The sequence below is a fragment of the Setaria italica genome, chromosome IV (assembly GCF_000263155.2).
Source record: "Setaria italica strain Yugu1 chromosome IV, Setaria_italica_v2.0, whole genome shotgun sequence".
NCBI lineage: Eukaryota > Viridiplantae > Streptophyta > Magnoliopsida > Poales > Poaceae > Setaria > Setaria italica.
The window spans coordinates 34,466,224-34,478,444 of NC_028453.1; the positions used below are offsets into that span (position 1 = coordinate 34,466,224).

At 47.5% G+C, this 12,221-nt stretch overlaps 3 protein-coding genes across 4 annotated transcripts; 1 reads left to right on the forward strand and 2 right to left on the reverse strand.

The window, feature by feature from the left end:
- Positions 1 to 1,311: 1,311 nt before the first annotated feature.
- Positions 1,312 to 2,223, reverse strand: LOC101767856 (uncharacterized protein At1g15400). Its single transcript, XM_004965900.3, has one exon. The coding sequence runs from the start codon at positions 2,089 to 2,091 to the stop codon at positions 1,657 to 1,659; it is 435 nt and encodes a 144-aa protein (XP_004965957.1). The 5' UTR covers positions 2,092 to 2,223; the 3' UTR covers positions 1,312 to 1,656.
- A 2,689-nt stretch (positions 2,224 to 4,912) lies between these two features.
- LOC101768261 (protein OVEREXPRESSOR OF CATIONIC PEROXIDASE 3) lies at positions 4,913 to 6,795 on the reverse strand. Of its 2 annotated transcripts, none has more exons than XM_004965902.2 (4): positions 6,588 to 6,795; positions 5,887 to 6,246; positions 5,415 to 5,726; positions 4,913 to 5,309 (listed from the first exon to the last, which is right to left on the reverse strand). In XM_004965902.2, exons 1-4 carry the CDS (start codon positions 6,765 to 6,767, stop codon positions 5,160 to 5,162), a joined length of 1,002 nt encoding a protein of 333 aa, XP_004965959.1. In that variant the 5' UTR covers positions 6,768 to 6,795; the 3' UTR covers positions 4,913 to 5,159. The 2 variants fall into 2 exon arrangements, with proteins under 2 accessions (XP_004965959.1, XP_022681414.1); XM_022825679.1 differs by having other exon boundaries at positions 6,549 to 6,795.
- A 232-nt stretch (positions 6,796 to 7,027) lies between these two features.
- Positions 7,028 to 9,545, forward strand: LOC101768934 (uracil phosphoribosyltransferase). The gene is made up of 11 exons (XM_004965903.2): positions 7,028 to 7,190; positions 7,289 to 7,367; positions 7,479 to 7,537; positions 7,734 to 7,811; positions 7,894 to 7,975; positions 8,283 to 8,331; positions 8,589 to 8,650; positions 8,855 to 8,922; positions 9,007 to 9,062; positions 9,152 to 9,199; positions 9,288 to 9,545. The coding sequence occupies exons 1-11, from the start codon at positions 7,140 to 7,142 to the stop codon at positions 9,337 to 9,339; spliced, it is 684 nt and encodes a 227-aa protein (XP_004965960.1). The 5' UTR covers positions 7,028 to 7,139; the 3' UTR covers positions 9,340 to 9,545.
- Positions 9,546 to 12,221: the final 2,676 nt, after the last annotated feature.

Sequence of the window (12,221 nt, forward strand, 5' to 3'; positions counted from 1 at the left end):
ATCACGAATTTCCGTATCATCATGTCATCGTCGTGCGTTAAGAGACGGAGGACCAGATCCTTGCATTGCGAACCAACAGATCGCTCGGTTCGGAAGATGCTTTGGGAGGTCCCTCTCCCTCCTGTGCGTGTGTGTGTGTTTTCCCCTGGAAACATGGAGGCATGGAGCCACGGTTTTGGACCAGGCCATGGCTTTGCAAGGTTGGCGGTTTGCTCATTTCCCAGGAACGTTTGTGTCGATGACACGTGGGGCCGGCCAGACATGTCAGTGATAGGACGCCGTAGTGACGTACCTACACGTCAGGGGATCCCGTTCCGTAAAGATGTGGGCCGTTGTCAACGACATATGACGCGAGACCATTACATCTGCAGACTACTTTTCACCGCGACAATGGATGGGTGCCAAAGGAATACTAGCGAATAGTCCACTGTAGGAGAACCACTGCACCAGTAAACTACGCAACTCGAGACTGTGTTACCGATCGATCGACCAGTCGTTTAGGTTCAACGGAGACGTGACGGGGGGCAACGCACGGGGACGTGCTGGAGAAAGAGACGGGGGGCACCACCCACCAGTCGATACGCGCATAGACGTGACGCCGCCGAAATATCGCCGTCGACGGTGCGATGAGAGGGTTGGGCCGTCGGACGTGTGTGAATCCAGGACTGAATTGCATCGGGGATAGATATACATTCACGTCGACGGCGACGTGGATGCTGCCGCCCGCGGGCGGATGGCCGTCCCTCTCCATCACCTCCAAGACGCAATCATGTCGCGCCACCAACTTGTTACACCGAATTATCGTCGTCGCTTAACTGTTGTACTGCAACAACAACCTAGAAAGAAAGAAAGAAAGAAAGAAAGAAAGAAAGAGAAAACTTCATCCACCAACAGCGGGTTCATCGCAGTCGCCTTGCACAAATAAACGCATGTTTCGGCCCTATTTGGAGCACGGGGTTGGACCTAGTATTTCCTTTCAAATTCACGTGGAGATCCTGCCAAATTCCTGCTGCTTGGTGCTCCGGAAAGCGGAGAGGACTCTTGGGACGATCTCGCTCGAAGCGCAGCCGGCCAGGCCGACCATGGCATCTGCGGCCATCATGTGCAACCCCAACAAACAGACCGGAAATCATCGGTTCACCCCCTCCCCCCCCAGTTCCCAACAAAACCCAAGGCTTCACATGGGCATGCGGCGCGCCCATATGCCCACCTCAATTCTTTATGCACGCAACGCGACCCAGCGACACCCCCTCTTCGCCGGCAAAGGCACACGACATCTCACCGGCTCTCACACATGCACACACCCACATGGAAGCAATCAAGATGGTTCAAAGGCTCATCAAGGAGGACCAGCGCCGGAGCACAAAAAGAAAAAAGGTTGCACCAAGCCAAGAACAACACAATCCCAGATCTCAATAGCTGCTGAGTACTACCAGTCGTAAGATCTGAACGTGCCTCGAAGCATGGATCTGGATCAAGATTCAAGGAACCGACCAAAAAAAAGAAAAGAGGAACTACTAACCTGACTGACCGAAACGGTGTAGTATGTCGAGTAGCAAGCTCATATGACTGACTAGGAGTATAAACATATGCACTCACATCGATGGCTCAAACTTTACAGTGGGAAAGAAACAGCTGCACCACACCGGCATGCCGTCACTTCTTCCTGGGCTTGGACCGGCGGCGTGCTGTGCCGGCGCCGGAGCCGGAGCCGGAGCTGCCGCCGAAGATGGAGCAGAGGATGCAGCCGGACACCCGCGGCGAGGGCGGGTCGACGTCCGGGGCCACGTCCTTGGTCCGGAACACCTGCTGGTTGCTGCGCGCGTCCTCCTTATGCCCCTTCTTCTGATCCTTCGCCTTCGCCTTCGCCTTCTTGTTGTCACCGTTGCCACCGGCACCGCCACGGCGTAGCATGCCGATGCTCCCCACGCTCCGGGAGTGCCGGAGCTCCGGCTGGGGCTCCTCCGCGGCGCCATCGCCGGCCTTCGCCTCGGCGTCGGCCTCGGCCTCGGTCAGGAAACGCTCGTCCCAGACCAGGCCCGAGGAGCCGGACCTTCTGAACGTCGTCGCCGACCTTTGCAACCCAGCCATGAACGGACACCTATCCCACTTTCCTCCTCTGCGAGAGGAACCAGCTTTATCTGCAAGTTTGGATGGAGAACAAAAGGGTAAGGATGAACTGGATGGTGTGGTTCTTCAGACTTCAGAGCTGCCCGCCTCTGCAGGTCCCGGCTGTGTTATATATGTAAACGGACAGAGACAGCCATTAGTGTGCAGACAGCAGAGCAGTCAACAGCCGGTGACATGGAAAGGTGCCTGGGGGCTGTTTTCCAGTAACTAACTGGGTTCTGCAGAGATTATTTTATCTGCATGTAGAACAGTACACAAGAACTCATCAGCTTAGAAATTAGGCACATGATTTTCTATTTTTGGAGCACATGCCACAGGTTTTACTTTCCCACCATGAGCATGTGGAGGAAGAGAAGACAAAGTCCATAGAAGCAGCTAGATGTCAATCACCAAATCACCAAACCCACTACGGGCGGAAGACAATTTCCTGAGAGCTACCAGAAAATATGTATCGTTCTTCAACAGTTTTACATTCCACTGTAAAGTTTGACAATGTTATGATGACAATTGATAGAAAAAAGTCTCATTTAGATTTGAGGTGTATGATGCGTGTTGGCATGAAAATGTTAAGGGTCCGTCTGTTTCGCAGGAATTGAAACCCATTTTAAAAATTACATTCTAGACATTGGATTCCACAAGAAATAAAATACTCAGAATTTGATTCAATTCAATTTTTTTTGCTTGGGTGTTGATGGAATTCTTCTCCATGAATCAAATTTCATATTCTGTTTGGATAACTAAATATGGAAGCCACAACCTGGGCTTGGGCCGCCAAAGTGCCGTCCCACCTGGGCCTCATCTGGCCCGGCTGATCTGCGCCGTTCATCATGATGGACGGTTCTCCATTCGTTTCGCGCGAGCAAAAACGCCCACACGTGCTGGTTCTAGAACCCTAGCGCATTCTCCTCCTCCTTTCTTTCTTCAGCGCTGCCGGCGGAGTGAGCCAAGCCGAGCGAGTGAGGAGTGGCGGTGCTTGCCCGCGATGGAGGGATGGCGGCACCGTCGCCGGCCTCCTCCCCGGCGCCCGCCCTCCCCTGTGGGTGAGCGCGCCGCCGTTGAGTGGCCTAGCGGCGGTGCCCTGGCATCGGCCCGCGACGAGCCCTTCCCGGAGTTCTCCGGTGAGTGGAGGACGGCGAGTCAAGCCGCCTCCCTAGCCTTCCCCTTGGTCTAACGGTGGCCACCGGTCAAATCCGGCGGTCACCGTCTCTTCGCGGAGGAGGGGGCGATGGCGGAGGGGGCGACGGAGGAGGAAGAGGGGGTGGCGGAGGAGAGGGTCGTGGCGCGTGAGGTGGCGAGTCGGAGTCGAGGGTGGCGGCACGGGGGCGAGAAGGAGTCGGGAGGAGGAGAGTCGGGGGCAAGAATTTATTTCCTGATATTTTGCTCGGAATGTGGGGAAGGCAATGTGGAATCACCAAGAATTACTGTTTCCAATTCCGAAGGGAGCCAAATATAGTGACCTTGGAAACTAATTCCAATTCTAGCAGATTCCAACGAAACAAACAGGCCCTAAATGTATCTAACAAATATTGGTTAGAAACCTTTGATATCGGTCATCTCTACCAGAAATTGATTAATGATAGACTAGTACAAGTGAAGAAAAAGTCCAGAGGGGCCAGGGGAAGAAACAAAGGCAAATGGCAATTGTACTCAACTCTAGTTAGTATCAGACTATCAGTTGACAGCCAAACATCATTATATAGGTTAGAGGAAACAAAGGCTGTACGGTTGTGGCCTTAAAGACGTGTCATATATGCACCGTTGCTATTTACTAGATAATAAAGTACAGCATACAACCCCCAAGAAGTCAGATTGTTTATACAGTATACAAAAATTGAAAGTTCAATGTACTAAAACATGATTTTACTCTAAGAGAGAATAGTTAAAACTTCCGTTGCAGCATATGATTTGACATATAAATTACCAACTATTATTGTCAATTTTCTTTCTTTTTTTTTCGCATCTCCATGCTCCCATGTCTCTCCGACTCTCCCAGTCTCCCTCCTGGTATATTCTAATCACAAGAGCCCCACAAGCATTTTCTTGCTTCCCATCCTCACTAGTCACTGAATATGTACAGTGCTGAATAGTAAAGGCATCATCATAATTATATAAAGATCAACGATAGAGGTAGAACCAATATTGTCCTAAATAAGTGTCAAGAGATCTCTCTGGATACACCTATGATCTATCACTGAAAATTTGTGCCTACCATCTGAACCTGTTGGCTGCGATGACCAGTCCAGATTGCAGACTCATCAGAGCAAACTATTTTATTGAAAATAACAATACATTTTCATTGAAGTTAAGTTTAGAGTGGCATGGATTTCAGGCAGTGGAGGCAGATGTACATATTATAACTCACCTACCCAAAACCCAAGATTCAAGCAACGACATGGAAAATTGAACATCGAGTCACAGTTATGAAAAAGGTCCAGTAGATCATATACAAACAAAAGGTGCTGTCCCCAGTTGGACCACATAATTGGTTGGTTAGGCCATAAACACTACTACATGCTTCTTAGGCGTGGTGTCAGTTATGCTGTCACTGCCTCTTCCTAACATCTGATATAGATTGTCATACAGTTTCACTTTTAGCTCACCTAATAGACTAATACTGTGGGAAATCTTACATCACTTGCACAAAAATAAGAAATAAAAATACTGTGCACATGCCCCACAGAAACCAGGCTACGACAAAGATCATGTGAAATGACGAGCAAAGGCTCTAAACCAACAATGTGAAAGAATCTACAAGCATTTATCACCCAGCAAATCAAAGATCTGGTCAACAAACCTCAAAGTAACTTTTACTGAAGCCAATAGTCAAAATGGTGGTCCAGTGTGAAGCCAATTTAAATGCAAGTGCCAGTTAGGAGTTGTACCTGTCACACTGGCTGATCTGATAGTATTGCTACAATCTAAAGATACTCCATGTTTGGCTTGCAAAACTTTTCATAATTTACAAGTTCAAATTACAGGCTCGTAAGGGTTTCCATGTGAACACTAGAATAAAGGCTTATCTGAAGAAGTTACGAACTAGCTACAGTCTCAGATAGAGATCTCTTGAATGCAACACGATGGTCAGGGACTCCATCTTGTTCCCTTCTATCCTCAAACCACTTAACAATGGTCTTTCGTGGAAGGTTTGTCACTTGAACTATGCTGCTGATCATTGTATTCTGCATGAAATGCAATAAAGTAAATGATTCTACGTTGTAGAAGAAGATACAAAAAACCCCCGCTACTAAAGTGGTATTGGTGATCTTGATGGAAATGCTAGTTACCGTGGGGCGTTTGCTCCGCAAGTAGACTCTTTCTAAGGTCTCAAGTTGCACCTTTTTTAGTCTTCTCCGTGCAGACCATTCTGCGCTCATGACATGAACTGGAAGCTCCATCTGTGGATCGATTTCAGTGGTACCAACCTCATCAACATCAATAGTGGTTGAACCAGGGAGTTCTAGTTCCTTCACTTCAGGTTTAGAAGGGGCTTCATCAGGCAAAGAATCAGACATGAGTATAAGTTTTGGAGGTGGATTGCGGAGAAGTTCAATGACCAAAGCCCTATCTAAGCCTAGCTCCCCTGCAAGATTCTTTATCTGCAATAGGAATGGAAAACTTTTCAATACTTCGAGTTTTAAAGCTTTTCCTATTCCTACAAAAGAGTGCTCAAGTGTAACATACATCAAGCTGATTTCTGAAAGGGAAAGTTAACAGAAAAAAGAAACTCAAGTGAATATATAGCTGCTTAGTGCTTACACTAGTTTTACGCCGACCTATTTTCAGTGCACGAGCCAATCTCCGGAGTTGCCAGGTTTTCAGCTCTGGTCCTTCGCTTCTGTCTATTTGCTCATCATTACCATAGTCTCCAGAGCTCAGCAATGAATCCCCTGCTGATTCATCAACACCGCCGACATCTTCAATTGCTTCTGCCAATTCCTTTTCAAATCTGGCCATATCTTCTTCTGATATCTCATCATCATCGTCATCGACAGATAAATCATCATTCGCAAGATCTTCTTCCAGCTGCTTGAAAAGTGCTTCCAGCGCACCATCCTCGTCATCATTGTCCATGGCATCTTCCGTTGCCACCACCTCCTCCTCACTCTGGATTTTAGTCTGGAACAAGGAAATTTTGTCATCAAACCCTCCACTTTGAATTCATAGCAGTACATACAGGAACATGGAAAAAAAAATCCAAAACAGCTGTTGATAGTATGTTAAGGTAGAGGATAAGGCCGGAAGAGAACTGTGCTGGGGTAAAATCACTTCACATCTCAAACAAATATATGAGCAACTATATCAGTACTGCCTAGGAACTTACCCGCTACCCCAACTACTCCCCCCAATCTTAGCATCCAAAGGCATCTCATGGTTCATCCAAGCAACAAATAAACATAGACACACCAAAGAGGACAGACAACGTAATTAAGCTGCGTGCGCGAGACGAGGTTGGCTACTTTGTACTTTGAGGGCCTCCGGCGGAGGGCGCAGGCGACGCCCCGCGGTGGGCTGCGGAGGAGGAGACCCACGCGAGTTCCGAGTAAGGGCGGGGGGACTGGGGCGACGGAGATGCAAGTCCTCGGCGCGGCAGGGGCCGAGGCGGCGGCGAGCACGGCGAGCGGCAGCACCGTCGCCATTTCCGCGAGCTCTTCGGATAATTCGCAGTCCTCCTCTTCTACATACGTGGGTTTTGCCTTTAGCCCTTTACGAACTTCAGATGGGCCGTGTCGCTGCGCGTGGGCCTCAGTGGATCGTCCGTCAACTTTCCTTTCCTCCTCGTTGGCCTTTGAAGTTGAACCCACCACACCACTGGCCCGTTTACAATTACGTGGGCCTTTGGTGGCCCGTCCCTAATCTTACGGCACTGCCTGACCGGCTCGTCGTCGTCTCCATCAGTCGGTCTCGTCTTCGCAGCGTCCGCGGCTCCGCGCACACACACCTCCTCCCTCCTGCCACCTTAAACCCTAGAAGCCGCCGATCCGCCACAGCCCACAGGCCCATTGCGGACGATGGAGAACTGTAACCATGAAACGACCGCCATCTCCATGGACGGTTTCAAGGTATGCGCTCAGCCCTCTCGGATATTGCGTTTGTGATTGGTACCGTACTACTCTCGGGGATCAATAATGGGGGCGGTTGATTCTTGCGCCGTTGGCAGGTGGTGGTACCTGCGCACCCACTGATCAGCCACTGGGTTTCCGTGCTCCGCGATCGGTCTACCCCTTCCCACGCCTTCAGTGAGTTCTCTTCTTGATTGCTAATCTGGTCCTTAGCCTGGGTGCCTGTGCTTTCTAGTTCTGATTCATCTCCTTTGCCGCATCTTGCTTGCTGGTGAAAATTAATTGCAGGGAGTGCCTTGGGAGAGCTAGGGAGACTGCTAATCTATGAGGCGACCAGGGATTGGTTGGTATGTTCATATAACTAAAGTAGATGGGAATGCTGGCATTCGGTGGTGCTGATGCGAGTGTTTGATTTAAGATAAATTTATGGTATATGTGAAATAAACGATCAATGCAATGTGAAAAAGAAACTTGAGATCTATTTTGTTCAGATTGGATATAATAATGATGAATTATATTGGTTCCCCACTTTCTTTTTTGTAGCCGACAGTAACACTGGAGATCCAGTCACCTGTGGGAACTGCTGTTGTGGAATCCATCAGTGAGATGGAGCCGATCATGGTTAGTGTTCCTCTCCAGAAACTTTTATACAAATTTGGCACACTCTAATTGGTGAATTCTGAATTGTATGGTGTTCCTTCAGATTGTACCTATTCTTCGAGCAGGGCTTGCGCTTGCAGATCTTGCGACTTCAATTTTGCCATCAACCAGAACTTTCCATTTAGGTGAGAAAAAAAACTTTTGAGTTGTTCATGAAAATTCAATTTCTTGCTGGAAGATTGAATATTTGCTGATGTTTGTAATGCATTATGTTTTAATCTTTTGACATACAAATAGCATCATATTTGATTGAACACTTTCTGCTGATTAAATATGTCCAGAAACGCATGGGTGTGCTTCAACTTCTCTTTCCTGGACAAATTTTGCACATCATAATCAGTCTAATATATTTTTTCAATATTATTTAGTTATTTTAAGAATGCTTATTGATTACTGCTAGTGTTCCCCCCTTTTCCCCTCTACTGAATGAAGGTATGGCCAGGGATGAGAAAACGCTACTGCCCTCAGTTTACTTAAATAAGTAAGTGCTATTCCTTTTCTTTTGCACTTTTGATAAAAAAAATGCACAAGATAAGTTATGAACTGCAATGATTATGAACTGCAGCTTGCTTTTCTAGTTTTCCTATATCTTATCTTACACTTAGTTGAGTCGATGTATCGCAAGATCTTCTGATCCAAGTTATTTAAATTGTTCCGTTGTTGCACCTATAATAGCCTGTTATATGAAATTGCCAATGTTATTTGGTATATTGATGATCTGTGTAATTATGAGTGCAGGCTACCTGATAGATTCCCAAAAGGATGCCATATCCTCCTTGTAGATCCTATGCTAGCAACTGGTATTTCCTTTTCCTTGTTTATCACAGCCAATTGTTATACTGGATTGTTACTCTTTTGTGTTCATCTGATTGATTTCACCCCTATATCCATGACGGCATGTGCCTCAGATGGTAGCAAATATATGGAAGCAAGTCTGGAAAAAAGGATTTAGTGGCATCGCTGTGTCGTAATGTTTTTCTCTGTTACCTTGTGTTCTCCATCAGGTGGAACAGTCACTGCAGCAGTTGATCTGGTCAAGGAGCGTGGAGCTGAAATCAGTCAGATAAGAATTGTGAGTTACTAAGAAATAAAATAACAGATCCGTTTGGTTAAAAAAGATCTGGGTAGTGTTGTCTAAGCATCCATTGTTGTGCAGATATCAGCTGTTGCTGCTCCTCCTGCCCTCAAGAAGCTCAATCAAAGATTCCCAGGGTACATTTCGTAGTTCTATACATTGGCAACATTTTGTGTCAAGGTTACCTTGATGATGATGGTATAATCTTCTTACCCCCATTCTACAGGATCTGTGTGTATACAGGAGCTATGGATCAAACTGTGAACGAGAAAGGGTAATTTAACATTTGTACTGTTAATTAACTAGCATATGCACAACCACGATTATCACACTGCTAACTCATTCTTGCAAATGAACTGCAGTTTCATTGTCCCGGGCCTTGGGGATGCTGGAGACCGGAGCTATGGAACATGACTCTGGTCCTTCGGTGATGACCATCGTTAGGAATGTTGAGGATCGTAGCGCAAATCCATAGTTTTTAGGATCTGAATATAATAATCATTGGCAACGTGATGTCAAATTTTGACCATACATTGTGGTGATATCCGGATGATTGATGATGAGCTTGGAGTCTTTGTTTTGAGATGGTATGGGATGGCGATAGCGAATCTTATGAGCTGTGAACCTTGGGGGCCTGTTTTCCTGGTTGCATGTTTTTCTGGGAACATATGCTTGTTGACCCCATGTGATCTTTGCTCGGTCCAGCCTTGTCCAGTCCACGCGACATGCTGCTCTCGTTTTATTGTTCCGTTTCTTTTTTTTTTATTGATCTTGCCCTCAGTCTACTGCCGACGCGGAGGAGGCCGGAGGGAAGAACCCAATAGGAATTTGTGGTGGTGGTGGACTGGTTCTTCCACGAGTCACCCGGGCCGAGCCAGCGCGAAGCTGCGCGCCTGCCTAACGCTGACGCGGCACCAAAAGCACCGCGTCGCGTCGTCAAAGCGCGGGCGCGGCGCGGTCGTTCCAACGCCACGCCACCACACCTCCTCCTCACCCACCCCTCGCCCAGCGCACCGGCGGCGGCGGCGGGCGTTCACCGACCACCGCACACCCGTCGTGCGCACCGCCAGGCCAATCGGATCGGCTGCCCAAGGGGTCGAGTTCCCCGCGCCCTATCCGTCCACACAGCCGCCGAGCTACGGAGCCGCCGGCCGCGTCTCTTGTCGCCGGGCGGGCGCGGGGATATGAGGCGGTCGTCGAGCGGGGCGCGCGTGGCTGATGGCGGCGGCGTCAGCGTGAGCGAGGCGGCGCTGCCGACGTACGACCCGCTGTCGGCGGCGGGGCGGCGGGAGGCGGCGCGTACGCGGGCGCTGTCGCGCGCCGTGCACTGCATCCCGGTGGTGCTGCTCGTCTGCGCCTTCCTCCTCTGGCTCTCCGCCTCCTCTCACACCCACCTCGGTAAGTAAGGTTTCCGTTCGACTTCCTGCCCCCCTCGCCCTGGAGGGGCCTTTTTTCTTCTCCCCAGTTTGAGCCTGAGCCGATGATGGATTAGCGATTGCCTAAATGTGTTAGTGATCTGAACTGCAATGTGTTGGGGGAGGTTTTCCTGAAATGAGATCATTTGGCCGCCGGGGAAAAAAAAAGGACTCCGATTCTGTCCCAGCATCAGTTAGGACGCGCGAGCAACATTGCAGCTGGAGTGCGATGTGCCAAACATACCAATTTCATGCCTCTAATACTAACAATGCAAAATTAACTAGAACGAACATAACTAGAAAAATCTGAACCTAAAAATGTGAATAAAAGAAGATGAAGAATGTAGCTGCCCGCCTGCCCCTGACTCTCCTAGTCTGTTCCAGTCTTCCAAGTTCAGGAAACACAGGGACAACATTTAGTCTCTTAAATTATTCTAATTACAGTTTACAAAGTGTTCCTTTTGCTTTGTCAAATGGATGCACCAAAAGTTGTCAAGGCATACCTTAAGTGTTAGTTGTCACCAAGGAGGAAAGATCCAGCAGACCAGCACAAGTTAACTACTAATCTGAGAATCCAGAACATGGGCTAGTGTATGGTATGATAGGCGAGCATGTTCAGGTTTGTGGTCTTGTGGACAGCCATCCTTGTTAAATGCAGGCCATTGTCCTGTTTCCAGCAGCCAGCCTCCAATGTTTCTTCCTATATCAAGTCGTTTGCTCATTCTGCCGCTATGGGCATCGTTTCTTCCGTCTCGCATGTTTGCTTGTTGCACAATAGCTGTACAGAACATGCTTTCACTATAACAGGGAATTGAGTGCACATGTTCCTGAAATAGTATTGTTGTGTAAGTTTACACTAAGGATATGGTTACACTCTGTCGGAGCCAATTTAAAAAAAATCATCCATATCATTAGGGTATCTGTATCCAGCTCAAAGTGGCTTTTGAAATGCGAATGGATTGTATTTGGAAAATCATTTATTTGATTTGGGTATCTGCTCCATGCCCTCACACTTTCCTTGACAGTTATGGTCTTTGAAGTTCTTCAATGCGTTGATGATCACCTGCCACTGGCAATAAAGTTTAGCATAAAAATGTTCCTTGTGTGTGTGTTTTACGCCACTGGAAGACTTTCTAATGTCAATGATTTTGCTATGTATGCAGATTGAGATTTAGTGGGAATCATTAGTGGAGCTGACAGCTAGAATCTGGTTCTATAATACAAGTGAAGTAGAGTTCTGAGTTCAAAAAGATAGAGCAAAAAAGGTAAATTAGATCAGACATGATCTGGTAATATGCAGGCACGATAATAGAAGAATCAGGAAGAAAGTTCATCTGCTAGCAGGTTTTCCGATAATCTGATACATTCTTTTGAGGCCATACTGAGTTGAGCTGTTTCGGCTCAGTGTTACATATTGTATACAAATGTCATGTGTATTCTTCCCCAACACTAAGCATACAATACATGCTCTAATATTCTTTTTGTACAAGTTGTGTTATTCTTTGCACATTCTATACATGTGAATGCATAATATTTAATTGATAACACAACCACATTGCCGTTGCTTGTGCTTGCCTCAAAGAAGCTTCTCATTAGAAGCACCTTTGTCCTGTAAGTAATCCAGCTCCAGCTTGAACTTAGCGCCTGTGTTACTTGCACCTATGAACAAGGCACTCTTGCCACTCTGTACTTGGCGCTTGCGGATGTGGAACTAAATGGCATACCCATCTTGATCTTCCAATTCCAAGTCTAAATCCTGGTGATGATTTTCTGTACTCCCATCTAAACCACGGTGATGTACACTTACATGCCGTTTACTTTTTGACACGATACATACGCATTCCTTGTCATTGAACAGTTAATTGGGTGACTTGGTGGAAA

Bases quoted from the DNA above. Each gene is read 5' to 3' on its own strand.
- LOC101768261 (XM_022825679.1), bottom strand. From the start codon at position 6,767: ATGGCGACGGTGCTGCCGCTCGCCGTGCTCGCCGCCGCCTCGGCCCCT. The intron at 6,247-6,548 runs GTCTGTCCTCTT...TCCTTGTTCCAG, and splicing joins GCACGCAGCTTAATTACGTT to ACTAAAATCCAGAGTGAGGA. The intron at 5,310-5,414 runs GTAACTAGCATT...CATTTCATGCAG, and splicing joins TGCGGAGCAAACGCCCCACG to AATACAATGATCAGCAGCAT.
- LOC101768934 (XM_004965903.2), top strand. From the start codon at position 7,140: ATGGAGAACTGTAACCATGAAACGACCGCCATCTCCATGGACGGTTTC. The intron at 7,368-7,478 runs GTGAGTTCTCTT...AATTAATTGCAG, and splicing joins TACCCCTTCCCACGCCTTCA to GGAGTGCCTTGGGAGAGCTA. The intron at 9,063-9,151 runs GTACATTTCGTA...CCCATTCTACAG, and splicing joins CTCAATCAAAGATTCCCAGG to GATCTGTGTGTATACAGGAG.
- LOC101767856 (XM_004965900.3), bottom strand. From the start codon at position 2,091: ATGGCTGGGTTGCAAAGGTCGGCGACGACGTTCAGAAGGTCCGGCTCC.